The sequence below is a fragment of the Tachysurus fulvidraco genome, chromosome 9, assembly GCF_022655615.1.
Source record: "Tachysurus fulvidraco isolate hzauxx_2018 chromosome 9, HZAU_PFXX_2.0, whole genome shotgun sequence".
NCBI classification, from domain to species: domain Eukaryota; kingdom Metazoa; phylum Chordata; class Actinopteri; order Siluriformes; family Bagridae; genus Tachysurus; species Tachysurus fulvidraco.
The window spans coordinates 2,716,749-2,743,758 of record NC_062526.1 but is presented as its reverse complement, the minus strand read 5'-3'; the positions used below and the strand labels follow the sequence as shown (position 1 = coordinate 2,743,758).

At 43.0% G+C, this 27,010-nt stretch overlaps 2 protein-coding genes across 2 annotated transcripts in view; one reads left to right on the top strand and one right to left on the bottom strand.

Annotated features, from left to right (window-relative positions):
• The first annotated feature begins 8,260 nt into the window (after nt 1-8,260).
• Nucleotides 8,261-13,906, top strand: coq5 (coenzyme Q5, methyltransferase). The gene is made up of 7 exons (XM_027162737.2): nt 8,261-8,487; nt 9,598-9,747; nt 9,963-10,184; nt 11,572-11,678; nt 12,617-12,705; nt 12,824-12,935; nt 13,535-13,906. Exons 1-7 carry the CDS (start codon nt 8,307-8,309, stop codon nt 13,634-13,636), a joined length of 963 nt encoding a protein of 320 aa, XP_027018538.1. The 5' UTR covers nt 8,261-8,306; the 3' UTR covers nt 13,637-13,906.
• Nucleotides 13,907-17,328: 3,422 nt separating this feature from the next.
• The window catches only part of znrf3 (zinc and ring finger 3), a 59,139-nt gene continuing 49,457 nt past the window's right edge, over nt 17,329-27,010 (bottom strand). Inside the window, exons 3-8 of the mRNA XM_027162883.2 lie at nt 22,516-22,590; nt 20,780-20,911; nt 20,316-20,423; nt 20,042-20,209; nt 19,086-19,188; nt 17,329-18,994 (exon numbers count right to left, since the gene is read on the bottom strand). Coding sequence (XP_027018684.2) covers nt 17,379-18,994; nt 19,086-19,188; nt 20,042-20,209; nt 20,316-20,423; nt 20,780-20,911; nt 22,516-22,590 — 2,202 coding nt within the window. The 3' untranslated portion in view covers nt 17,329-17,378. The remainder of the gene's footprint in view (nt 18,995-19,085; nt 19,189-20,041; nt 20,210-20,315; nt 20,424-20,779; nt 20,912-22,515; nt 22,591-27,010) is intronic.

The window sequence follows — 27,010 nt, the reverse complement described above, 5'->3', positions numbered from 1 at the left end:
CAATGCAACACATCACAACACAACACAACACAACGCAACACAACACAACACAACGCAACACATCGCAACACATCACAACACATCACAACACTCCCACAAGGCAGATCCGGATCTTTCAGGGACTTATGAGAGGAAAAAAAATGTCATTGTCGTTCAAATTGTAAATAGTGAGATTTTTAATTTATACAGTAAGTTATTTTGGACTTTAAAATGGGACATAATCTATCTTTTGTATAAGTGAAGTACGTTTCTAGTTTTTATTTAATGTGTTCTGACTGCCAAATAAATATGCATGTTTCTTATAAGCGCCTGTCATCTCTGGTTTGTCTAAATTCTCTGTCCAGAATTTATTAATGAAAATGGGGAGAGAGACTTAAAATGCAAAGTACTGCGTGTCCTTTTGGGAGAAAGTTTTATTGCTCAGGCAGGAATATTAAGTATGTGGGTGCGTTCTTGGTTTGTGTTTTGGTTTTTTTTTGGGTGGGTGGGGGGTTTGGGGTGTGTGTGTGTGTGTGTGTGTGTGTGTGTGTGTGTGTGTGTGTGTGTGTGTGTGTGTGTGTGTTTGATTAAGAGGTTTTATTATATACTCTCAGATAAAGAATAAATACAGGGAAAATCCAGGGAACAAATTATATCTTTATCTTTCATCTAGAAATTTGCATGTCATCAGCCTTTATTCTGAAGTTGATTCATGGTTCAATTGTGTATCAATTATATTAGAAATCCGGTTGCATTGTAAAAGTTAGCACCCTCATGATGAGGAAAGTTAGAGGTAAGTTTCCTTAAAACTTCAGAGTAAAATTCGCTGTGAATTAGTTCGAAAATTCTCGAAATTCGTTCATTCATCTTCTACCGCTTATCCGAACTTCACGGGTCACGGGGAGCATGTGCCTATCTCAGGCGTCATCGGGCATCGAGGCAGGATACACCCTGGACGGAGTGCCAACCCATCACAGGGCACACACACACTCTCATTCACTCATACACTCACACACTACGGACAATTTTCCAGAGATGCCAATCAACCTACCATGCATGTCTTTGGACCGGGGGAGGAAACCGGAGTACCCGGAGGAAACCCCCAAGGCACGGGGAGAACATGCAAACTCCACACACACAAGGCGGAGGCGGGAATCGAACCCCCAACCCTGGAGGTGTGAGGCAAACGTGCTAATCGCTAAGCCACTGTGTCCCCGTTACTCAAAATTGAATCATGTAAATAGAAAAAATATAGAATAAATATTATATAGAATAAAATTGAATTTACAATGAAGCTGGAAAAAGGAAAGAAGACTATGGAATAATCTTAATGAGAAGTTAAATGTGTTTTGTTATCACATGGTTTATGCGGATGTCTTCTAAAAGCCCACGTTTTGTCCCATATTCTGGAGAAAGAAACGGATTTTTTGTTTTCTGAAGACGCGATTATGGATGATGAACGTGGACGTTATTCGTTTAAACTGTTTACTTAAACACGCAGCCAGATGCACGTCGAGAGGAACCTGAAGCGCAGTGTTTTATTGCTCTTAGACTGCAGTAAACAAAAGAGACAGATACAAAATTGTATTTTAAAATACATTATATACACTATTCATTTATCTGCAGTTACTGAACAATTTAATTTAATAAGATGGGACTTTAGGGGTTTAGCTGATAGTCTAGATATTTTAGATGTCCAATAATTGAACAGCTGTCGGGTTTATAATTAAATCGTAAAATGAAATAACTTTTTAAAGGGAAATGTTGCTTTTGTTTGGTGTTTTTTGTCAATGCATCCTTAATGCTGTTTGTATAAAAGAGTTCGATCCTGTTCTAGCTGGATAATTCATTCTCCTATCCAGTAGTTTATGCACAGGGTCCATACTTCCTAGTTGCCTAGCAACTGCATTCTTTAAATTTACCACATACTGTGTGTTCACCTTCCCATGTCCGAAGGACAAACCTGCCATAAGATACTATTGTGTGTGTGTGTGTGTGTGTGTGTGTGTGTGTGTGTGTGTGTGTGTGTGTGTGTGTGTGTGTGTGTATGTGTGTGTATGTGTGTATACATATTCATCAGCTCATGGGGCTGCATCCTGTTCACACACCCACCTCATTGGGACTAAAAACATTGCAGGGATAAAAGTCATGGCTTCTAAAATGAATTGAAGCATATCAGGGACATGGGAATTAGGACTGTGTGTGTGTGAGAGAGACAGAGTGTGAGAGAGAGAGACATACAGACAGACAGACAGATGATCTATATGCCTTGTATGAGACAGATGCAAGGCCACACCTCATTCACTAGGACTGACAGGGATACAGGCCACGCGTCATTCACTAGGACTGACAGGGACACAGGCCATGCCTCCTTCACTAGGACTGACAGGGACACAGGCCACACCTCATTCACTAGGACTGGCAGGGACACAGGCCATGCCTCCTTCACTAGGACTGACAGGGACACAGGCCATGCCTCCTTCACTAGGACTGACAGGGACACAGGCCACACCTCATTCACTAGGACTGACAGGGATACAGGCCACACCTCATTCACTAGGACTGACAGGGACACAGGCCACACCTCATTCACTAGGACTAACAGGGATACAGGCCACGCCTCATTCACTAGGACTGACAGGGATACAGGCCACACCTCATTCACTAGGACTAACAGGGACACAGGCCACACCTCATTCACTAGGACTAACAGGGACACAGGCCACACCTCATTCACTAGGACTGACAGGGATACAGGCCACGCCTCATTCACTAGGACTGACAGGGATACAGGCCACACCTCATTCACTAGGACTAACAGGGACACAGGCCACACCTCATTCACTAGGACTAACAGGGACACAGGCCACACCTCATTCACTAGGACTGACAGGGATACAGGCCACGCCTCCTTCTATAGGACTGACAGGGACACAGGCCACGCCTCCTTCAGTAGGACTGACAGGGACACAGGCCACACCTCATTCACTAGGACTGACAGGGATACAGGCCACGCCTCATTCACTAGGACTGACAGGGACACAGGCCACGCCTCCTTCACTAGGACTGACAGGGACACAGACCACGCCTCCTTCAGTAGGACTGACATGACACAGGCCAAGCCTCATTCACTAGGACTGACAAGGACACAGGCCACGCCTCCTTCACTAGGACTGACATGGACACAGGCCACGCCTCATTCACTAAGACTGACAGGGACACAGGCCACACCTCATTCACTAGGACTGACATGGAAACAGGCCACACCTCATTCACTAGGACTGACAGGGAAACAGGCAATGTCTCCTTCACTAGGACTGACAGGGATACAGGCCATGCCTCCTTCACTAGGACTGACAGGGATACAGGCCACGCCTTATTCACTAGGACTGACAAGGACACAGGCCACGCCTTCTTCACTAGGACTGACATGACACAGGCCACGCCTCCTTCACTAGGACTGATATGACACAGGCCACGCCTCATTCACTAGGACTGACAAGGACATAGGCCATGCCTCCTTCACTAGGACTGATATGACACAGGCCACGCCTTCTTCACTAGGACTGACATGACACAGGCCACGCCTCCTTCACTAGGACTGATATGACACAGGCCACGCCTTCTTCACTAGGACTGACATGACACAGGCCACGCCTCCTTCACTAGGACTGACATGACACAGGCCACGCCTCCTTCACTAGGACTGATATGACACAGGCCACGCCTTCTTCACTAGGACTGACAGGGACACAGGCCACGCCTCCTTCACTAGGACTGACATGAAACAGGCCAAGCCTCATTCACTAGGACTGACAAGGACATAGGCCCCATCTCATTCACTAGGACTGACAGGGACACAGGCCACGCCTCCTTCTATAGGACTGACAGGGACACAGGCCACGCCTCCTTCAGTAGGACTGACAGGTGCAGAGTCTATGTTTTCATGATGTTTGATCACAAGATTAGATTAGATTAGATTAGATTAGATTAGATTAGATTAGATTAGATTAGATTCAACTTTATTGTCATTACATATGTACAAGTACAAGGCAACAAAATGCAGTTTGGCATCTAACAAAAAGTGCAATAAGCAGCAAGTGCAACATACAATGTGTGTGTGTGTGTGTGTGTGTGTGTGTGTGTGTGTGTGTGTGTGTGTGTGTGTGTGTGTGTGTGTGTGTGTGTGTGTTGGGGCATAAAATTATTTGTGAACGTTCTTGTTTCCCTGAATGCTTGTGAAATGACTCGCCATTGCAGTGTGAATATCCAAACAAAGAGTGTATTGATGTGTCACATGTCAGACATTTCTCTGCAGGCCAGTCCATCAGCTCATCATGACACGTGGAAACACAGACAAACACGTGCAAAATGAGTTTCCAGTCAAGAATCCGTCCAGTTCAGTGTGATGATGTCAACAACAGAAGGGATCAAATAAAATAAATCAGTACACATTCTGACCTCAGATCGAGTCTGTGAGGTGAAGATGTCACACGGCATACATTCCATGGCCACTTTAATAGGAACACCTGAGCATTCATGCAGTTATATAATCAACCAATCACATAGCAGCAGCACACGCACATACAGATCAAGAGCATTAGTTAATATGGACATCAAACATCAGAATGGGGAAAATGTCATCTCAGTGATTTGACCGTGACAAACGACTCTAATCTGATTTTCTCCCCATGTGCACTTTTATTATATTGCATGCACTGATTTTTTTACACTGTTTTTTCTATACATTGCCCTGTATTATGAATGTTTTTCTAAAAATATCATTTCTGCATGTGATAAATAAAAATGTTATATGATGTTGGTGTCAGTACTCAGCACTCAATGAGGATTGTGTAGTCATCTCTGATTTAGATATTAGACGTTTTAAGCAATCATTTATAACTTCTGCTGATGCATATGAAGTTATTAGAATTATTAAAATTATTATTACAATTATTATAATAATAATTAATGTAATAACAATAATAATAATAATAATAATAATAATAATCTGTATTATTATTATTATTATTATTATTATTATTATTATTATTATTATTATTATTATTAATGCTGCTTCGTGGCCCTCAAAGTACGTATAACTTTACATGGAGGTTTGGTTAGAGAATGGTGAGTCCTGTAGCGCCCCCTACTGATAGCAGGATTTAAGGATTGACGATCATAAAATACCGTATTTATTTTATTTTTCTTTGTTAATCTTTGCTTTTATTTTGTTATGTTTTGTTATTTGCTTGTTATATTTTATTACGTATTCATTTAATTGTATTTTTAATGTTTTTTATTATGAATATAATTTGTATTTTTGAACCAATTTAACTAAAACATTACATTCAGTTTTTTTTGTTGTTGTTAATTCTCTCTTACCCCAGTTTTTCTTTTTCTTATTCTTCTTATTATACTATCTTGTATTCTTTTAGCGTTACAGGTTCTTTTCAGGTAAGCATAAGGCTATTAAAGTAACCAATTACTGAATACTTTTTGTTTAGTTATTTTATTTTTGCACCGGAGATGGAAATTAAACATAAACAATCCAAATAATCTGGTTTAACTTAAGTAACACATTCTGGTAAAAAAAAAAAAAAAAAAGGGTGTAAACTTTCACAATTGATTTTATTGGACAATTGAAGAAGAATCTGAATTCACGGTAGGCCACGCCCTCCTTCACGAGTCTGATGTTGAAGTAGAAAGACACTGAACCCTGTGCTGAGACTGATGTTGGAGTAGAGAGACACTGAACCCTGTGCTGAGACTGATGTTGGAGTAGAGAGACACTGAACCCTGTGCTGAGTCCGATGTTGGAGTAGAGAGACACTGAACCCTGTGCTGAGTCCGATGTTGGAGTAGAGTGACACTGAACCCTGTGCTGAGTCCGATGTTGGAGTAGAGTGACACTGAACCCTGTGCTGAGTCCGATGTTGGAGTAGAGAGACACTGAACCCTGTGCTGAGTCCGATGTTGGAGTAGAGTGACACTGAACCCTGTGCTGAGTCCGATGTTGGAGTAGAGAGACACTGAACCCTGTGCTAAGACTGATGTTGGAGTAGAGAGACACTGAACCCTGTGGCGAGTCTGTTGTTGGAGTAGAGAGACACTGAACCCTGTGCTGAGTCCGATGTTGGAGTAGAGAGACACTGAACCCTGTGCTGAGTCCGATGTTGGAGTAGAGAGACACTGAACCCTGTGCTGAGTCCGATGTTGGAGTAGAGTGACACTGAACCCTGTGCTGAGTCCGATGTTGGAGTAGAGAGACACTGAACCCTGTGCTGAGTCCGATGTTGGAGTAGAGTGACACTGAACCGAGTCTGTTGTCTGAAAATAAAAAAAAAACATAAAACATAAAATAAAATATAGTCACGATAATAATAATCTGTAATAATCTGCTAATAATCTATTACACACACACACACACACACACACACACACACACACACACACACACACACACACACACACACACACACAGTGCTAAACAGGGGACTATAAGCTTCCCTTACTTCAGTATACCATTTGTGGTAAGCGGCTCATTTCTTAGCTGGTTTAACTGAATCATGAGTAAAAGCATTGATATATCCAGAGTACAGATCTCATTGCTGTAGGTTCCAGTGCCATTATATGACTCTCAGGTTGTATTGAAAAAGCCCTTAATGAAGGAACCCGGGTCCAGTTTCGGTTTTAACTGAATGGCATCGTTTGTGGTCCTGATGAGACCTGATCCTCCTGAGGAGAAGAGAATCACAGTGTGTGAAACAACACCTTTCCCTCGGGTTTAAAGTCCTTTCAGAACAAACCAGCTCCAGCTGAAGGCTTTGTCAGGATGTAAACCGAGACTGTGGGACCTCCCTGACTCGAGTGTCCCACACTGACGAAGCATCTTCATCTCATATTCTTCCCTACATTACACTAAAGCTTCAGGAGTGTAAAGGACTCACTGTGCTGGCCTTTCTGTGGTCTGTAGTGTGGGAACAGATACATGAACAGACAAACTGAAGACTGTGTGGAGTTGTAATTACAAGAGGATAAATAACACAGGTGTTAGATGGTTGGAATAAACAGTAAACGAATATGAATGAAATAGATAATCTAGTAATCTGATGTGTTTTTGAGAGAGAGAGAGAGAGAGAGAGAGAGAGAGAGAGAGAGAGAGAGAGAGAGAGAGAGTGAGAGAAAGTACAGTGTGAGACACACACAGAGAGAGAGAGAGAGAGAGAGAGAGAGAGAGAGAGTGAGAGAAAGTACAGTGTGAGACACACACACAGAGAGAGAGAGAGAGAGAGAGAGAGAGAGAGAGAGAGAGAGAGAGAGTGAGAGAAAGTACAGTGTGAGACACAGAGAGAGAGAGAGAGAGAGAGAGAGAGAGAGAGAGAGAGAGAGAGAGAGAGTACAGTGACAGAGAGAGTGAGAGAGGAGGGAAGGAGAGAGAGAGAGAGAGAGAGAGAGAGAGAGAGAGAGAGAGAGAGAGAGAGAGAGAGAGAGCACAGAACAGGTAGGTGTAGTGTCCTGCAACAATGGATTAGTAGATATCACTCATATCTCCAGTGTAGGTGGCAATGCAGGCTGATGACATTAAACTCTATACTGTCTGTATGTGAACATGTGTGTGTGTGTGTGTGTGTGTGTGTGTGTGTGTGTGTGTGTGTGTGTGTGTGTGTGTGTGTGTGTGTGTGTGTGTGTGTGCGTGTGTGTGTTTATATCTTATACCCCATCCAGCGTTACTTGTGTCCCATGTCCCCTGGAACCCTGTATACAATAAATTCTGCACAACAACACAGTGTGTTTTATCTGTATGAACAATAACAGATACAGATTAGATGCTATATACTAGACCTTATGTTATACACTAGCTTTGTTTATGCCTTCTTTGCAGTCATACATAGACACCATATTTTCCGACACCATAATGTCTGTGTTCATTTCCTAATGAATAAATGCAGTGAAATTTGAATTGTTTTTCTAAAGAAAATGTAAGTTTAGTAAGAATGACATTTAAAAAATATAAAATATATTAATGAGATCATAAGTAATCATCTTAAACAAGGCAAAAAGTAATTTCCTGTTTGTTTACCTTCATTAACTTATATATATATATAATATATTATAATATAATTATTATATTATTTTATTGTATTGTATTGATTTGATTTGTTTTTAATCATTTTATTTTTGGTTTTTTTTTTGTATTTCTTCCTATAATTTGACGTTTTAAAATTTGAACAAAACTGAAATAAAAAAAAAGTATTAATAGTAAACATGCTGCAACGTGAAGCGCCTGACTGTCGCGCATTTATGACGTCGGACATCAGAGCAAGATGGCGGCGCCCTTTAGAGTTGTCCTGCGAAAAACACTTCAGTGCTCAGTTCAAAATGTCTCTGTGTGCAGAGTTAAAGGTCCAGAAGTGTCCATGTGTCGGAGATACGCTGGAGTTACTGATGGGAATGCTGTTCATTTTGGTTTCGAGACGGTGACAGAAGAGGAGAAAGCAGAAAGAGGTGAGAGAGAGAGAGAGAGAGAGAGAGAGAGAGAGAGAGAGAGAGAGAGAGTGGATAGAGAGGAGAGAGAGAGACAGAGACAGTGGATAGAGAGGAGAGAGAGACAGAGACAGAGGGTGAGAGAAAGGGAGTGACAGAGGGAAATAGAGAGACAGAGAGAGAGAGAGACAGCGGGAGAGAGAGACAGCGGGAGAGAGAGACACACACACACAGGGAGAGGGAGGGAGAGAGAGAGACAGATGCAGGGAGAGAGAGAGAGAGAGACACACACACACAGAGGGAGAGAGAGAGAGACAGATGCAGGGAGAGAGAGAGACACACACACAGAGGGAGAGAGAGAGACAGATGCAGGGAGAGAGAGACAGAGGGAGAGAGAGAGAGAGACACACACAGAGGGAGAGAGAGAGAGACAGATGCAGGGAGAGAGAGACAGAGGGAGAGAGAGACACACACACCGGGAGAGAGAGACAGAGGGAGAGAGAGAGAGAGCGAGCGGGAGAGAGAGACAGGGAGAGAGAGAGACACACTCACAGGGAGTAAGAGACAGATGCAGGGAGAGAGAGACGGAGGGAGAGAGACAGGGGGAGTAACAGAGAGAGAGAGAGAGAGAGAGAGAGAGAAAGGACCAGGGTTGAGAAACTGTGCTGTAATTGACAGTGATGTTCTGTATTTAACTAAAAATTGTGATTTAAAAAAAAAAAGATTAAATTACAAACCTCTGATGTCCCTGTTCTGTGCTGAATCATGAGTACATGTCTCCCTCTACTGGTGACTTCACGTCACTGCAACATCTGTTAATTAAAATGATAAGAGATTTGTACGAGACAGATCTTCTTTCTTTCTTTCTTTCTTTCTTTCTTTCTTTCTTTCTTTCTTTCTTTCTTTCTTTCTTTCTTTCGTTTGTTCATTCTTTTTTATAATAATAATTTGCATACATTGCATTTGCTATATAACATGCTATATGTCTGTCTGTCTGTCTTTCTAACTCCAGCATGCTCAAGTCCTCGTGTAAGAGAGTGAATTTCTGTGGTCTCACACTCTGTGTGTGTGTGTGTGTGTGTGTGTGTGTGTGTGTGTGTGTGTGTGTGTGTGTGTGTGTGTCTTCCTCAGTGTATAAAGTGTTTGAAAGCGTTGCTCAGAAGTATGACGTGATGAACGATGTGATGAGTCTCGGCATCCATCGGCTGTGGAAAGACACACTGCTGCGTGTGATGAACCCTCAGCCTGGGTTACACCTGCTGGACACAGCCGGAGGCACCGGTACACACATTTAAATCATACAGTATACACAACAAAAGAAAGAGAAAATTACATGCAAAAAAAAAAGATTTATAAAATAAATACTTACAGGACACAGCAATAATCCTCTTCTTATGCTTTATTTATTATTTTCTAATAATGAAACTGTGTATGTGTGTGCATGTGCTTGTGTGTGTGTGTACGTGTATGTTCGTGTGTGCACATATGTTGTCTAGGTGACATCTCTTTCCGTTTCCTGAATTACACACGTTCGGTGCGCGAGATGCAGCTGCGTCAGAGAGCACGGGCCAATCAGACGCCTTCATGGAAGGACATCTCCTCTGGTTACGGCTCAGAGGGGGCGGAGCTTCGAGAATCTCGAGCGGTGGTGTGTGACATCAATAAAGAAATGCTGAAGGTCGGGAAAGAGCGCATGGAGCAGGCAGGGATCAGCACAGGTACAGTGTTACACTGTGTGTTTGTTTATTTCTCTGCTTGCTCTTTTTTAAAGGTGAAGAGATCGTTGTCCCCAAAGACCACACGGAGTTAGCGTCTCCTCTTTGTATAGCGGACTCCAACTGGAGCTGGATCAGGATCCTCACAGATTCAGGCTCATCTCAGCTGTCTGATTATTCACCGATTAATTCTACAAAATGGTATCGATCAGACTTGTAGGACCTAAACCGACTTAAAGGCTGTCCCTGAATACCTGTGTAAGGGAACTAGTAGAATGTTGTGGTCTTTAGTGTCGACTGCAGCTCTAAGGCCAAGTGGAACTAATAGTGATTAAGAAGAGTGAGTAAGTTAGTTGGACTGGGATCTAACACACATGTTGATGTAGCTGTAGTAATAAGTTATCTAGCTCTTTCTGTCCTGTCTTGTGAGTGTAGAGCTTTAGGTGAGACTGGGGCACGAGATACTTTCAGGGGTCGAACATCAACTATTGTGTTCCTGATGCTTTCAATCTCATCAGTGAAGAATCTCATAAAGTCGTCAATACTGAACCGTGAGGGAATAATAGTGTGTTCAAATCTCTGGTGTTTTTGTTAATGTAGCCACTGTGCTAAATAAGAACCTGGGATTGTCTTGGTTACATTCATTAATTATTTTCTACCGCTTATCCGAACTTCTCGGGTCACGGGCAGCCTGTGCCTATCTCAGGCGTCATCGGGCATCGAGGCAGGATACACCCTGGACGGAGTGCCAACCCATCACAGGGCACACACACACACACACACACTCGCATTCACTCACACACACACACTACGGACAATTTTCCAGAGATGCCAATCAACCTACCATGCATGTCTTTGGACCGGGGGAGGAAACCGGAGTACCCGGAGGAAACCCCCGAGGCACGGGGAGAACATGCAAACTCCACACACACAAGGTGGAGGCGGGAATCGAACCCCCGACCCTGGAGGTGTGAGGCGAACGTGCTAACCGCTAAGCCACCGTGTCCCCCCTGTTTGGTTACATGATTACCAAAATTAATTCATTATGCGATTATAAATGATTATAAACACCATTTAGTGTGATTATAAATGATGTCCTTTCTACAGTTGGAGTTGTGTAACTAGGAGCTTCTGAGCAACTCCTGAGAAAATAAATGAGCTCCTCATCCGAGTTCATTAAAGATTCAACACCATCGTCTCCATGCCGAAGCCTTCGGATACTCGGTGATTGAGATACAGCATGTGCAGAATGTGCTTTTGTGTACGTTCTCCTCAAAGTCCTTATTGGGTCCACAACTTTTCATCGAATGTGATCTCCAGATGTGGGCTAGGTTTTAATGACCTGTGTGTGTGTGTGTGTGTGTGTGTGTGTGTGTGTGTGTGTGTGCAGGTTTGTCGTGGGTAGTCGGGGATGCACAGGAGCTTCCGTTTGATGACGATCAGTTTGACATTTACACCATCGCATTCGGCATCCGGAACGTCACTCACATGGAGCAGGTAAAGATTTTATTCCGTCTGTTTATCCAGACACTAATTAGCATGCAGAGATCTGTCGTGGTTAATTACATCAGTTCATTAACCTTCTGTCCTGAGTCGCAGTAACAGGGGAGTTGTTCTGTGTGTTGTATCTAAGTTTCTGTATAATAGGGAAATAAAATAAGAGCTGGAGTTTGAGATCTTTTTCACGCAGCGTAACAATAAATAAAATACACAACGCACTCAGTTTTACATCATCTTTAATGAGATGGTGAGATTTAATCAGAAATATTCCTGGTTTTGTGTAAATGTGCTGTAACGATGGATAAAGACAATGAATCTTTACATGGCGTGTGTGTGTGCGTGTGTGTGCGTGCGTGCGTGTTTGTGTGTTTGTGTGTGCGTGCGTGCGTGTGTGCGTGCGTGCGTGCGTGCGTGCGTGTTTGTGTGTTTGTGTGTGCGTGCGTGCGTGTGTGTGCGTGCGTGTGTGTGTGCGTGCGTGTGTGTGTGTGCGTGCGTGTGTGTGTGCGTGCGTGCGCGTGCGTGCGTGCGTGCGTGCGTGTGTGTGCGTGCGTGTGTGTGCGTGCGTGTGTGTGTGTGTGCGTGCGTGTGTGCGCGTGCGTGTGTGTGTGTGCGTGCATGCATGTTTGTGCGTGTGTGCGTGCGTGTGTGTACGTGCGTGTGTGTGTGTGCGTTTGTGCGCGTGCGTGTGTGTGTGTGTGTGTGTGCGTGCGTACGCGTGTATGTATGTGTGTGTGTGCGTGCGTGCGTACGCGTGTGTGTGTGTGTGTGCGTGCGTACGCGTGTGTGTGCGTGCGTACGCGTGTGTGTGCGTGCGTACGCGTGCGTGCGTACGCGTGTGTGTGTGCGTGCGTACGCGTGTGTGTGTGTGCGTGCGTACGCGTGTGTGTGTGTGCGTGCGTACGCGTGTGTGCGCGTGTGTGTGTGCGTGTGTGTAGGCTCTGCAGGAAGCTTTTCGTGTGCTGAAACCAGGTGGGCGCTTCATGTGTCTAGAGTTCAGCAAAGTGTCCAACCCTCTCGTGTCCAGGTCAGTGGTCTGATCTCTCACCTTCACACCTTCACACCAGCACGTTCTGGGTTTCTGTGTGTGAAGTTGTTGCTGTAAGGTTTCACTTTAAGCTGGATCCGTGGATGTTTTTTTGCAGGCTTTACGATGCCTACAGTTTCCAGATGATTCCAGTTCTAGGTGAAGTGATTGCAGGAGACTGGAAGTCGTATCAGTATCTGGTGGAGAGCATCCGCAAGTTTCCTGACCAGGTAACTGTAAAGAACTCAAGATCATCCTTCTCTGGTCTTTGACTGAAGATAAGGGTTAGGGTTAGGATGGATAAATAGATTGTTTAATGAACGAATGGACAGGCGGTTTATTTGGGTGGATGGACGGATAGATCGATATTTTTATGTCTGGATAGGTGGATGAATGGATGGATGGATGGATGGATGTTAATGACGTTTTTGACTGATGGATTGTTAGATGAATGAGTAGACGGGTGCTTTATTTGATGAATGGATGTGCGTTTAATTAACGGATAGATTTATTTTCACGGCTGAATAGGGGTTTGGTTTGTGTGAGAGATGAATGAATAGATGGATGTATATTTATCTGAATCGGTGGATGATGGATTAGATGGATGCTGTGTTTGATGGACTGTCAGATGACTGAATGAATGGATAGATGGTACATATGATGGATGTATGGATAGATGGTTTGTTTGGGGTGTGGATGAACAGATGGATGCTGAGTTTTTTGGTTGTTTTCTGGATGGATGGATGGATGGATTTAACCATTTCTACCATCGTGCACAAAAAAACTTACAAACACACATTTAACGTAATTCTCTTTTTTTTATAAACAGGAAACGTTTCAGGAAATGATCGAGGATGCCGGTTTCTTCCGCGTGCAGTACACTAACCTCAGTGGAGGAATCGTCGCTCTTCATTCAGGGTTTAAGCTCTGATGGTCGTCTCAGACACACGGACGGGTCTCGAGACGTTCACAGAGAGAAGACGAGTCGATGTCGTACGAGAGGAAAAACGGACGCAACGCTACCTAACTGTGCACAACAACCTCGTTACACGGAGACTTCACCCGACCTAGCCGAACGAGGGACGTCTATGGCGACAGCTTTAGTGTTGAGCTCAACGCTCTAGAGTCTGAAAGACAATTCATTATTTAAGCTACACAGAAAACCTTACGGAATTTACATTAAAATATTTTTAGTAACACGCATAGCGATCTGAATTTCATTTTGGAGGTAACTTGCGATTACAACAAATGAGTGAGGAAAGACTTGGGCGGAGCTTCCGTGTGCAGGTGAAACTCAGAGCTAGAGCTCTAAACTAAATCTCTAAAAATGTTTCTGGTTTCGTGCAGTTCAAAAAAATCAGTGTACAATTAGACACAGGAGGCACGGTGGCTTAGTGGTTAGCACGTTCGCCTCACACCTCCAGGGTTGGGGGTTCGATTCCTGCCTCCGCCTTGTGTGTGTGGAGTTTGCATGTTCTCCCCATGCCTCGGGGGTTTCCTCCGGGTACTCCGGTTTCCTCCACCGGTCCAAAGACATGGTTGATTGGCATCTCTGGGAAATTGTCCGTAGTGTGTGTGTGTGTGTGTGTGTGTGCCCTGTGATGGGTTGGCACTCCGTCCAGGGTGTATCCTGCCTCGATGCCCTGAGATAGGCACAGGCTCCCCGTGACCCGAGAAGTTCGGATAAGCGGTAGAAAATGAGTGAATGAATGAAAAATGTGACACAATGAGAAGCAAGGAAATGCTTGATGCTGATTGGTTAATCCTGTTCTCAGCGTAGAGGCTAGTAGCCATAAATAAAGCAATGAGCCATGGGAGAGCTTTTTCGTTTATTTTCTGTACACTGCATCTGTAGTGTAACGAACTGACCATCAAAACGTGTGTGTTTAAAACCTGAATATTTTACTGGGTATTTTATTGGAGCTCAGATCTCAGCTCTGGAAGATCATCAGATGAAACTAAGCAGATTCAGTGTGAATTTGGGGGTTAAGGTAAGGGGTTAAATCCTTGGGGGGGGAGATGGGTAGGAGTGTGAAAAATGTGACGTTCTTAGATCTCCTCCAAATTCACAGACTTGTCTGTCAAGACGGTACGAACATGATCCCCATGTCACACTGTAGGATCTCAGGTGTCATCGTGTCAGCTTTGCCTGGAGTCTTACGTCATCAATCTGTGAGAAGCTCAGACCTACATTCTCTCACTAAACGAAAATATTTTTAGTTATTTATCCTGCTGAACTGGCCACCTGACTCGTTTCCACATCTTCCCTGAGGTGGTTTGAACCTGTCCTGCGTCATCCGGTCCAGCGCTCGTTGTAGACGTCGTCACGCCGCAGGTAAGCGTCCGAAATCTTCCGACGCTGACAGAACTTCATCTGAGGAAAAAAAAACGACCGCAACGACCATCGATCGGACGCCGGTGACCACGACAAGGACAAACCAGCCATCAAAGACCACACATTTAACCCTAGGATTCCAGAAATCTTTTAAAATTTTTAAAATTTGTCTCAGACGATCAAATCGTGGCCAAAATCGCACAGTGTCAGAGCCGGGCTTTAGTAAGATCAACATGAACCGATAATTCTGATTAGTTTCATCGGTCGTCCTCCAGAGATGAGACCCGAACCTCTGATTTCCAATATATCGAATACTTTTGATAAAAAAAAAAAGATTCAATGGTCAGTTTTTAGTTAAACTACAAGAGTTTACTCTCCCAGACTGGAACTATTATTATTGTTGTTCAATCTACTAAACCTCATTATACGACACAATACTAATACACGATCATCTGCTGTATTATAGCATTCACTAAATTCCAGGGGCTTCGTTACATCTTGGAAAAACCTTGCAAAAAAAAAAAAAACAAAGAGCATACCTACGATGGATAATGACGGGCAAGACAGTGATACAGGTAGATTTTATATTTTACATCTATTATGCTTCATTATCTTACAGTTAAGCTATTTTCGAAAACAAATAAACAACTAAAAACTACGGTTAGGGTTAGATGATCAAATAGGCCACGCCTACCCGATGATGCGCTGTTCTGAAATCCCTGGAAATAAGTGCACCCCATGTATTATACGATACCGCACCTCAACTCCACTAACAAATTCAATACAACAATCAACACACAGGGAAAAAAGGAGACAAAAATTTCACACGCAAGAAAGACGAGCGTTTCCGTTTGAATAAAACCATATATATATATATTTTTTCCAAATCTTTGTACACTTTGTTACAAAACTGTATAGTACTAAAATCTTAAAAGCGGTTTTTGGTCAGAGGATATTTAATCATCTCGTGTGCAATTACCATGTATTTACAAAAGTTTTCATATTAGTGATCTCCAAAGCAAAACACTCCAAAAACTTCTTCAGACACTCTGAACATACGACATGGCTTACAGATAAATATATTAGTCAATAAATATTCAGAGAACATATTTCCATTTATGAAATGTGCTGCTATACAGATGCACGAATATATACACGGCTTAAGCTCCGGCCTGCTTAACGTCTGAAGAATGAGAAATGATGGAGAAAATAATTATATCTTTAAAAAAAAAAAAATTACAAAATATTTTTTTTGTACATGTTCTTTTATACAATCTTCTTAAGTGCTACAAACAATACAAAAAAAATTAAATAGTGACTCAAGTACCCCCAAAAAATGCTATATTTCATTTGTAGTACATAATTCTATGGAAGGCAAAAGATTAGACTCTTGTTCGTGTTACAGCACTTTAATAGTCGACGTATAAATAAAGTTATTTCAAAATGTCCGCCTGTGAAAGCCATATGGGTACATTTCATAGAAACAGCGTGAAAAATTCTGTAAATAAACAGAAAGGCATGAAGGTGTGTGTGTGTGTGTGTGTGTGTGAGTGCGCGTGAGTGTGAAGACATTTTATAACAATGATTTCAAACGGTGTGATGCATAAAAAACTGCATTTGAGTCTCCTTAATCCGTTACGCTTTGGCCTTTTCAGTCTAAATGTGAACTCGAAATATAATAATAAAAAAAATAAAAATAAATGCAAGTGCTCCAAACACCCAAAATATTTCTTTTAAAAAAACAAAAACAAACTCAAATCATTAAGTTTTGAATAAACCGTTCATTACAATTTCATGTGATCTAAACCGTTGAACTGCACGTGGGAGACTAGCTAAACTTTGGTGTATAGTACAGACAGCTCAGTAGTCTCCTGCTTATATTAATACAACAACAACAACAAAAAAAAATAATCTTGTTAAAGTAAAAATAAGTGTTAATCTTGGTCTGTTTCTGTACTACGGAGGCAGTGACCCTGAGAGAAAAAGGAGGACGAGGTGAGATGGGAACCGGGTGATGGATGTTTAGAGGTTCCCCTAAAACAGCCCACACCCGGCTTCCTCTGAAATGCTCGATTTTGGTTTTATTTGTCTAAGTGATAACGATTTAGCTTGCACCGTGTCACGCGTTTCTGAATGAAATCGTTCTAAACGTTGACGTACTCGAGAATCTTCGTTTTTGCACATTTTAGCTCCGAAAATCTAGTTCAGTCGCTTTAAGACACGAGAGATGAATTTTTAACAGAGGGGGGACAAACAAACAAACAAAACAAAACCAAAAACGTGCAAACTCTGATGAACTTTTTAATCATGACATCGTTCTAGTTTTTTTTTTTTTGCCTTACAACCCGGAGCCCTCGGTTGACGATTTGCTTATCTTAAACTGCGCGGAAAATAGTGCTCTTGCTTCGTCATCTTGTTGCTGATGATATGGTTGACCTCTGCATTGTCCTGAGGTGAAAAAACTTTGATTCGTATCTAAAGAAGTTCTATGCTGTTCTATTAGAAGGTTCGTTTGAGGCTTGGAAACGAGACCCAATTCGCAGTCCGTGTCCTCAGGGATTATGGGTATTCGCTGAGCGAGTTCACAGCATCCTTGCCCCGAGCAGCCATCACTGTCCGTTTGGGCATAGTGTACGTTTACAGAATAATCCTCAGCACAACGTCCACCGCTTCCTCTGTGTACTTTCATTTCTGTGTAGAAGCAGCAAGGCAGTCCGTCGTAGTTAGCACATTCTGAGGGCGACATCGGTTCGTTGCTAGTGGCGTAAAAGTTCTGAGCAGAAGCGACAGACACGTTCTGAGGCTCGGCACCTAGTCGGCAACGTCCTACCCTGGTGATGTCTGCTCCTTCCTGTCCTTTAAGCTCCACACTCAGAGAAGGAACCTCAAAACAGCAGCTACATGCTGCCCCTTGTTCACCACAATTCTCCATGGTTCCCTCTAGACCTGGGGGTGAGGTAGTGCTAATGATTTCCCTGGTTTCCAGTGACGAGTGGCTACTGCAGTTCGGCTCAAGACTGCAACTGGATAGTTGGTCCCCCGAATTGTAGCATGCTCCTACAGGAGGCGGAATGCAGTCTGATCCTCCTGAAACAGGAGGCAGTAGGTCATCGCTAACGGATGACATCGCCGGGAAACCTGAACTGGATTCTCCAGCCACTCCACGGCAGGGACTTTTGCTCCGATAGACGTACGGGTCATAGTCACTGCTAAGAGAACTTCGGAAAGTAGAGCAGCTTCCGTAAACACCCTGGTTGCTCACTTCTGTACAATCCAACATGGAGTCGCTGGAAGAGCAATGACATCGTCCTGAACTGCTGCTACTGCTGCTGCTATCGCTGCCAGGACAATCCGCGAGATATCCGCTACACACAGATCGTCCATGTCCATGATAACATCCGAGCCCTGAGGTGCTTCCAGAGTCGACTAGACGTGAAGAAGAAGGTGCTGCCATGTGCACCAAAGTAGGGTACAGAAGTCCAGGTTGGAAAGATCTGGTGTGGCCCTTGTGGGTGGTGTTAGCGGGCTGTCCATCCTGCTGGGGAAACGTCAACCCTTGAAAGTAGTAGTGCTGATACATGGTCTCGTACTGCGAAAAACAAGCTGCACGAGAGAAGTTGCGAGGGAATTTGGGGCGTTTAAAGGCATGTGGTTGGGGGTAAGGAAGTGCTCGATGCTCTAGGGTGCAGTGATGAGGGTTCATACCGTGGTAACTCCGAATGAAATTAGTCTGCATCGGGTAAAGGTTCTGATCCGGATGTTGGTCCACTGTTAACACAGTTATTGGGTTCCCGTGAGGATCCATGCTAGTACGAGTTGGAAACGCAGTCACTTGTCCAGCTCGATGCACTCGTCCAGGGTAGTGAACAGGAAGAACTACCCTCGGCTGTCGACTGTGGAGCCCCGGGTTCCCTGGGTCCATGCACACAGGGCCAGGGTTTCCTTTCTTTTGATCTGTGTGTCGGGGAAAGATCTAAAGTTAGTTTTGCCATACATATAAAAAAAGGCAGTAGGTACAGTAGAAGATTTAGATTTAAGGGCTCACCGATGATGTTATGCCTGCAGTGTGGACAAGTGTGATGCTGCAGAAGCCACGGATCCACACACTTCTTATGGAAACGATGTGCACAAGGGATCACTCTCAATTCCTGCAGTGGGCAAGAGGGCAAGAAGGGGAATCAGGAGGGTCTTTTAAGAAAATCAAAAGGTCTTTGACTCAATCCTGAAATTGAATTAAAGATTAATTTTGGAGCCTTTGATTACCTTACAATTGATTCAACTCTAAAACCTTCCCAAATGTCCTGAACAGGTTCCCAACCTTGGTCTTGAAGAACCCCTAACATTAGTGTGTCCCCCCAAACCACCATTTACACTCAACTCCATACACTCGAATCAGGTGTTTTAGGAGGAGGACAAGAGTTTCTCCAGGACTAGAGCACCTCTGTACTGTCGCTGCATTATTGTTGTGTCTCTGGACCACTAAGGTCATCACCAACCCCCACATGATGAATCATGTCTTCTCCTTTCCGCTTGGCCTTTTGTTGCTTTTATTCATCACTGAAGCAACAACAACAAAAAAAAAGCTTTTGTTCCCTTTGAGCCTTTTATAAGCCCACTTCCTGTACACTACCCAGGCACCCTGCTTTGTGGTTTGTTTTTATTTAACATCACACACAACCTACGAGACCAATAAAAAAAACAAAAAAAGTTTGAACCCAGTGACACATTTGTCCTGGGATGACCGGAGGGGCAAAACCGGCACGAGGACACACAATTTGTACTCTTTTTAAAGTGGGTATAATTTTGTATAATCTTCCTTCCTTCCTGTTTGTTTGTTTTAGTCTTTTTATGTGCTATAAAATACTGTACCACACTTTAGATGTATGTTTGGCATGTGGTGTATAAATAGATCTTCCCTTTATAAGACGCTCCGCCCCTTATCGACTCGAGGACGGCTGTGACGAAGCAAAAGGTGTTTGTAGGGCTGAATAAAAGCGTTACCTCTCCATCGATGTATTTCTCGAGGCAGATGGCGCAGTCTGATGTTGAGCTGCTGCTCAGGGAATCCAACGCGCCGCAGCTGCTCTCACGCTGACTTTTAATCTTTGCTTTAAACTTTCGGGTCTCCATTTTTTCCAAAGCCTGAATGGCCATCCTGTTCATTGAGCTCTGGATTGAGGAGACAGAGACGATATCGAGGTGTGTTAAATATGCGCAAAATAAACGGTATCTTTTGTAAGAACTGAATTAGTTTTTGCGATGTCGTAAATGGTACCTGGCTGCGTCTCTGCTTCAGTTTGATTTTGATGAGGAGGATGAGGCACACTAGAGACACAACAACGAAGAAAGCCAGGAAAATGCCCATGTCAAAATACTCGGTGGGCTGCAAACAATATGTAAATAAGAAAAAAATATAATTAATAAATATTACTCATAGTTAAACATGTGAAAAGATCAGGATTAAAGCTGTTTAAATTCAATTCTTTTATTTTCGGGAAACAGAAACACCACAGGTTGTACACAGAGATGATATTAACCCTGAATCACACACATTCAACATTAACTTCAGGTATCTAGCTAGCTCCACAAACTAACATTCGCTAAAAAAAAAGCCTGATTATACAGCAAGCGACATAACAGAAGTAAACTTCACCTGTATCATATAGCTATTATTGTAGTAATTCATTCGGTGAAAGTGATTCTGATTCAGCGATAGTGATTCTGATCGTAGGTTCTTACCCTTGGAGGCCGATGCTGGATTCTGGCTCGTGCCACTTTCTGTTTATTTACTATGTTCATCAGTTTAACAGCATCGGCTCCTTTAACATAGACCACTGGCCTCTTGAGGGGGTCTTCAGAGAGCTGGTTAAGCTGGACAAGAGAAACAGAGAAAGAGACTTAAATAAATTCAGGGTTAGGAAAGGGATGTGGTAACCTAGTGGTTAAGGTGTTGGGCTACCAATCGGAAGGTTGCGAGTTAGATTCCTACGTCCAACAAGCTGCCACTGCTGGGCCCCTGAGCAAGGCCCTTAAGCCTTAATTGCTCAGTTGTATAAAAATGACGTAAAATGTATGTCGCTCTGGATATAAGGGAGTCTGCTAAATGCTGTAAATGGATTAATGGATTAAAGATGCCCTCCCACACGTATTTCATTACTTTTGTGGTAAAGGTAACCTGGACTCGAACATTTTTTTGGGGAAAATATGCCTCGGTTACCTTGTTTCAAGCCAATCTAGTGTGGTATAGAAAGCCTGCAGGAAGACTCAGCTCGATTTGCGCCAGTTCTCATTAATATTCAATGAGCTATGCCGCTTGGCTCCGATTGGCTAACCGCTAGGATATGAGAGCATGACTATTCATTCACCCAGCGCAATAAGTAGCCTGGGCTAGAGGAACTTTGTTTACAATCACCTTGAATTGTGGCAGAACGGCTTCTTCAGGTATATTGACGTTCAGCCATCCTTCCTGTATGGGAAACTCACTGAGCTACACGAATTCTGTGGGCGCGGTCTCAAGTGGGAGAGCTCATGAATAGTAATGAGCTCGATCAATTCCACGTCACTCTGAGCAGCTTTTCTAACTGACCTGATTTCTCCGCTCATTTCTTTTCAGTGGCTTTTTCACTGACAGCGGAGGTAGCAGTTCATTTTCACATTCCCGACATAACACAAACACATACGGACCTAACACATATAAAAAAATAAATAAAAAAAATACGAGTAAAAACGGTTTTGTGTGGAAGGGCACCTTTGAGGTGAAACTACTGGAAATAAATAGGAGGATGATGAAAGGGAAGGGATGAAAGAAAAAGAAAGCAAGCAGTCATAATATCTGTTTTCCTCAACTTTACAGTGAGGAGAACAATGAAAGCTGAAGTACAGAAAGGAAATGAGAGAGAGAGAGAGAGAGAGAGAGAGAAAGAGAGAAAGAGAGAGAAAATAAACCTGGCAGGCTATTAAACAGGAGTCAGTTGTTTCTGCTGTGTACATTCAAGTTAAACCAATATCAGTAAAACATTTTATTTTTTATTGGATCTTGCGGTAAACTTTTATAAACATACACGTTTACATTTACAAAGCGAATGGAAGGCGATCGCACGGTTTGTACTCGATATTTAAACTAAACATTTTACAGTTTAACTTTTTTCCTCATGATTATTTTTTAAATAAATAATCACATTTATTCATTAAATGTAAACACTTAAATTAATTACATGTTAAATAAATAAATAAATAAATAAATAAAACTCTGTAAACATTATATGTAATACTACCCGGTTAGCTAGCTATTATTATTATTATTATTATTATTATTAATTCTAGCTAGATATTTTTCAAATTAGTATTTGATTAAAAGTTTTGACACAGCTGTATCGATGCTTCTGAAGTAAACAGTCTGGCTGAGAAAAAAACAAAACAAAGACTGAGACAGATGGAGAGAAAGGAAGAGACTAGCAGACCGATTCGTGACTTACTTGATCGATGGCGTCCGGATTTTCAGACACGTCGAAGATAACGGCTGTAGCTCCTCTCTGCACCGCCCGCTTCGCCTACAAAGTCGACAGACGGACTATTAAACACGTCTGCCTGCCAAAACTCATCTCTATTATGATGCACTGAAATACTTCACAATCATCATCATCGTCGTCGTCGTCGTTTCTGAGCTTTAAAAAGACTCGTCACAGCCACTAGAGGTCACTCGTTACATGTCGTCTTAGAATCGTAACTGCTTTCGAAATGTACTGTTACACGGTGAGATGAGGACAAAGTGATATTTCAGTGATAATCAAAAACTTTCCACAAGCGTTCTCTAAAAAAAAAAGCGAAAGAAACTGTAGAATAATTTAAAAAAAAACGACAAGAGAAAAATGAGATCGATAAACGGATGCGATTGTTGTTTTTACGTTGATGATGTCTGTGTTTATAGTATACATCGAAGCCCAGGCTTTACTCAAGGTGTGTAAACACGGCACCTCAACAGTTTGTGTTTGTTTAGGCTCTTTATTGTAAGAAGAAAAAAAAAAGTCCAACCTGTTAGACTTGATGAAAGACAAGATAATAATAATAATAAGAGAAAAACAGTGCTACAAAACTAAACTAAAAAAAAATATGAAGTGAAATTCAAAGAAACGGAAAGCTCCGAGAAGGCGGTGGTGTGCGTTGCGTCATGGAGGACTTTGTGTGTGATGGAGAATATTTGTGTGCATAACAGAGAAAGCTAACGTGAGAAAACGATGGAAAGTGTACGAGTGTGTAAATGGAAAACACTGGCGTGGGTTTAGGAGAGAATGCTAGCATGTGAAGGTGAACTTTGATGGAAGGTTGGAGCTGGAGGTTGATGGAGGACTTTGGTGTGCAAGATGGTGAAGGCTTGTGTGTGATAGAGAACTTTGGTGCGTGATTGAGAACCTAGGCGTGCAGGATATGGAGAAGGCTTGTGAGAGATGGAGAACACTGGAGTGCAAGATGGAGAACTTTGGTGTGTGATGCACATAGTTGGTGGGTGTATGTGGTGGAAAGCAGTGGAGTGTTTTGAAGGAGACTGCTGGTATGAGAGTGAGAACTTTGTTTGATGGAAAATGGAGTGTGAGATGGAGAACGTGGATGGAGGTTCACGTAACAGAAAGCTGGTGTGTGCATGCGTATGCTATGAAAAGCACTGGAGTACTGGAGCACTGCACGTGGGTGAATCCGTGTATGAAGAACACTAGTGTGTGTGATGGAGAAAGTTCACACATATGATGGACCATGTTGGTGTGATCGATGGAGAACATTATCGTTATCGACTTTGGCTGATTTCTGGATGGTGTGTGCGTGCAAAAGGACAACGTTTAAAGATATTTAATATATTATATTTAATATTTACAGTCTGTGTGTCAAATTTGAGACAAGAGACAGCACCCATGGGACTGACTGCATGTGTGTGTGTGTGTGTGTGTGTGTGGAAAGATATTCAGTGATACCAGAACGAGAACGAAAGATCAAAAGGACACGAGAAAGCAAACAGTGCACACACACAGCTTTTGATCTCTCGTTTGCTGGCATTCCTCCATCAACTCTCACCTCGATACTGGCAAAAGGAAGCGAGGATGAGAGGACAGGAAGTCCAGTATAACAGAAGCGCTCAGGGGAAGTAATCAGGATTACACAAAGTGCAGTTGTTATCAATCTACTGCATGTTATATAACCGTAATTACGACGTTAATATAATCGGCTTCACACAAAATCCTCGTCGTGAGCAATACTGCGTTTACACAACAGTCACCTGACGACGACGACAAACGAACTTTTCTCCGTTCTACAATGAAACACTCGCCAAAGTAACCGATTAAATCTTTCTCTGGAACTTTATAATAAGTAGTGGTGGTGTGTGTGTGACGGGAAACGTTTCGTTTAATGGTAAAAGCTGGGAAAGGTTGGGTTTTTATACCACAAGTTTGGTTTTTGGATGAAGAACACTAACTTTTAACAGAAAATGTTTGTTATTGAACGGTGGCATTTGGACAGGGAATGGCGATGGTTAGAGCCCACACTGGGACGGCCGAAGTAGGCAGGGTAAGTCTGTGTCCGGGGGAGGGAGAGGAAGAGAGAGAGAGAGAGAGAGAGAGAGAGAGAGAGAGAGAGAGAGAGAGAGGGAATGTACTGGGGTCTGGCTAGAGAAGGACAGAACGCACTGTGCCTTGACATAGGGTGGCAATGTTGTTGTCTGGGTGGAGGCAGAAAGAACCACAGCATCTGGAAGGCGAGAGAGTGTAATTGCTTAGGCAGTCGTACGGAGAAAGCTAGGATCTGAAAAGAACTAGAGAGATGGGGAAGAGAGAGAGAGCTCGAGAGAGCTCTGGCATCTGGATGGAGGCAGGGACGGAGCCAGGATCTGGAAAGATGAGAGAGAGAGCGCACCAGTGTTTGGATTGGGAAGGAAGTGTCCCTGGTCTTGGTTCTTGCTGCATACACAGTCGAGGTCTTTGCTTTGTCCCCGGTTATGTTCCTAGCTGCTTCTCTGGTCGTGGTCCTTGCTGTACTTGCTGCATCACCGCTGCATCCCTGGTGTGTTCCCGGTCATGTATCTTGCGGTGTCTCTGGTTGTAGACATTGCTGCATCCCCGATCATAGTCATAGACCTTCTCATTTCTGGGTACCTAAAATCAACAAATACCTTCTTCCACTCATCATCATCCACAATCAGAGAGATGATATCCACCCTATGTCTCTCGTTTGTAGAGACAGCATGGCCGTTATGAACATCTCAGTAGGGAGAGACCTTTGTGTTACCCAGTGACTTAAGACCCTGTTTACACTGCAGGTAAAAGTGGCCCAAATCTGATTTTTTTGGGGCCGAGTGACCTGGTCAGACTTCTTCAGGAGTAGTGTGAACACTCAAATCTTGCCCAGATTTGATTTTTTCCGATGTGACTGCAGTGTGAACAACCAAGGCGGATTTGATGCGACTTTTATGCGCCGGCGAGTACGCACACAAACGTGACTACGCCTACAAAATGGAGAACAGTGATGGAGCAAGTCAGTGGAGGGAGAGTGAGGTATTAGACCTAATTAGTATATGGGGAGATACTTCAATTCAGGCAAAACTAGAAGGATCATACCGTAACCGCGACGTGTTTGTTGAACCCTGCAAAAGGCCAAAATAGCTAATTTTGCTCTCTTTCTCTTCATTCTTCTCGTCCTCAGCACCTGCTCATCAAATGTTACGGCTGCCATTACACAAACATTCGGAAAGAAAAGCGAAAACGCTTCCTTCCTCCATAACCTCGCCAACTTTTTAGCGCGACGGCGTGCTGCGTGTGACGTCATCGTTATCGTTCGTTTGAGCAGGCGGGTCAGTTCGAAACAGCAAACAGTTCACACTGGTATCTGATATAGGCCACGTTTTAAAAGGTAATGTGAACAGCCAAACAAAAAAAAAAGCAGATCTGAGCAAAATATCCGAATTGAGCAAAAGACTGGCGGTGAGAACGGGGTCTTACTCCGATAACTCGGTCTATTGCTGTTCTTTTGTTGAAGCCATAAATCCATACGGAGATGAAGCACAGAACCAGAGGAAAGAACATTTCACTTGGGCAAAACACTACAGAAAGAGCGGTTGGCGTTTTCCATACCACTACACTGACGTTTTTTTATGTACACAATGTTCTTATTTATAAGCCGGAGATCTAAAGGCAGAAACAGGCAATTAGACATGGGCTAGAACCTGGAAATAGAGTGTACCAGGGTACAGACAAGAAACAGGGCTTATTTCACTACCTTGACCTTAGCATTAAATTATTTTGGGACTTCCTCTATACAACATTTAAGGTTCACAATATAGGACTGTGTCTTTGTCCTTCAGGCGTGTGCTGTATAAGCGTAGGATTGGTTTATTCCGAACCCTGACACAGTAGTAACTCCATCTGAACGTGTCCATTAAATGTCATTTTAAAGTCAGACAGCATTAGCATTAGCATTAAGGAGTTATCGTTTTACACTGCTGCTATCTTTCACCTAGACACACCACACGGTTAGAAGGTATAATATATCTGGACCAGTGAAGCACATTTAAGGTAACGTGTAGCTGGATAGGCTTTAGGCTATAGCTCCAGTGACGAGCAGATGTAACATTAGTACACACTTATAAACACAATCATTTTAAATTTAAGTTAGCAAAGATTTAAAGTTGTTTCTTCTCTGTTAGAAGAATTCACACAGGGGTTTCGAACTCCTCACTTCAGCTGTGTTTTGACTCTTTTGAAGCTTGCACTCTCGGTTAATAATTTACAGATCTGAAAGAGAGGGAGAGAGAGAGAGAGAGAGAGAGAGAGAGAGAGAGAGAGAGAGAGAAAGAGAGAGAGATTTGGGCGTGTTGTGTCGAGTAAGAACTTGCCTCATGACAACCAAATAAAACTGTTCCTTACGGCAAGCTGAAGGCCACAGTACACACACACACACACACACACACACACACACACACACACACAC

Excerpts from the sequence above, each read along its gene's own strand:
- coq5 (XM_027162737.2), top strand. The coding sequence starts at position 8,307 with ATGGCGGCGCCCTTTAGAGTTGTCCTGCGAAAAACACTTCAGTGCTCA. Across the intron at positions 8,488-9,597 it reads AGAGGAGAAAGCAGAAAGAG|TGTATAAAGTGTTTGAAAGC; the intron begins GTGAGAGAGAGA and ends TGTCTTCCTCAG. Across the intron at positions 10,185-11,571 it reads GCAGGCAGGGATCAGCACAG|GTTTGTCGTGGGTAGTCGGG; the intron begins GTACAGTGTTAC and ends GTGTGTGTGCAG.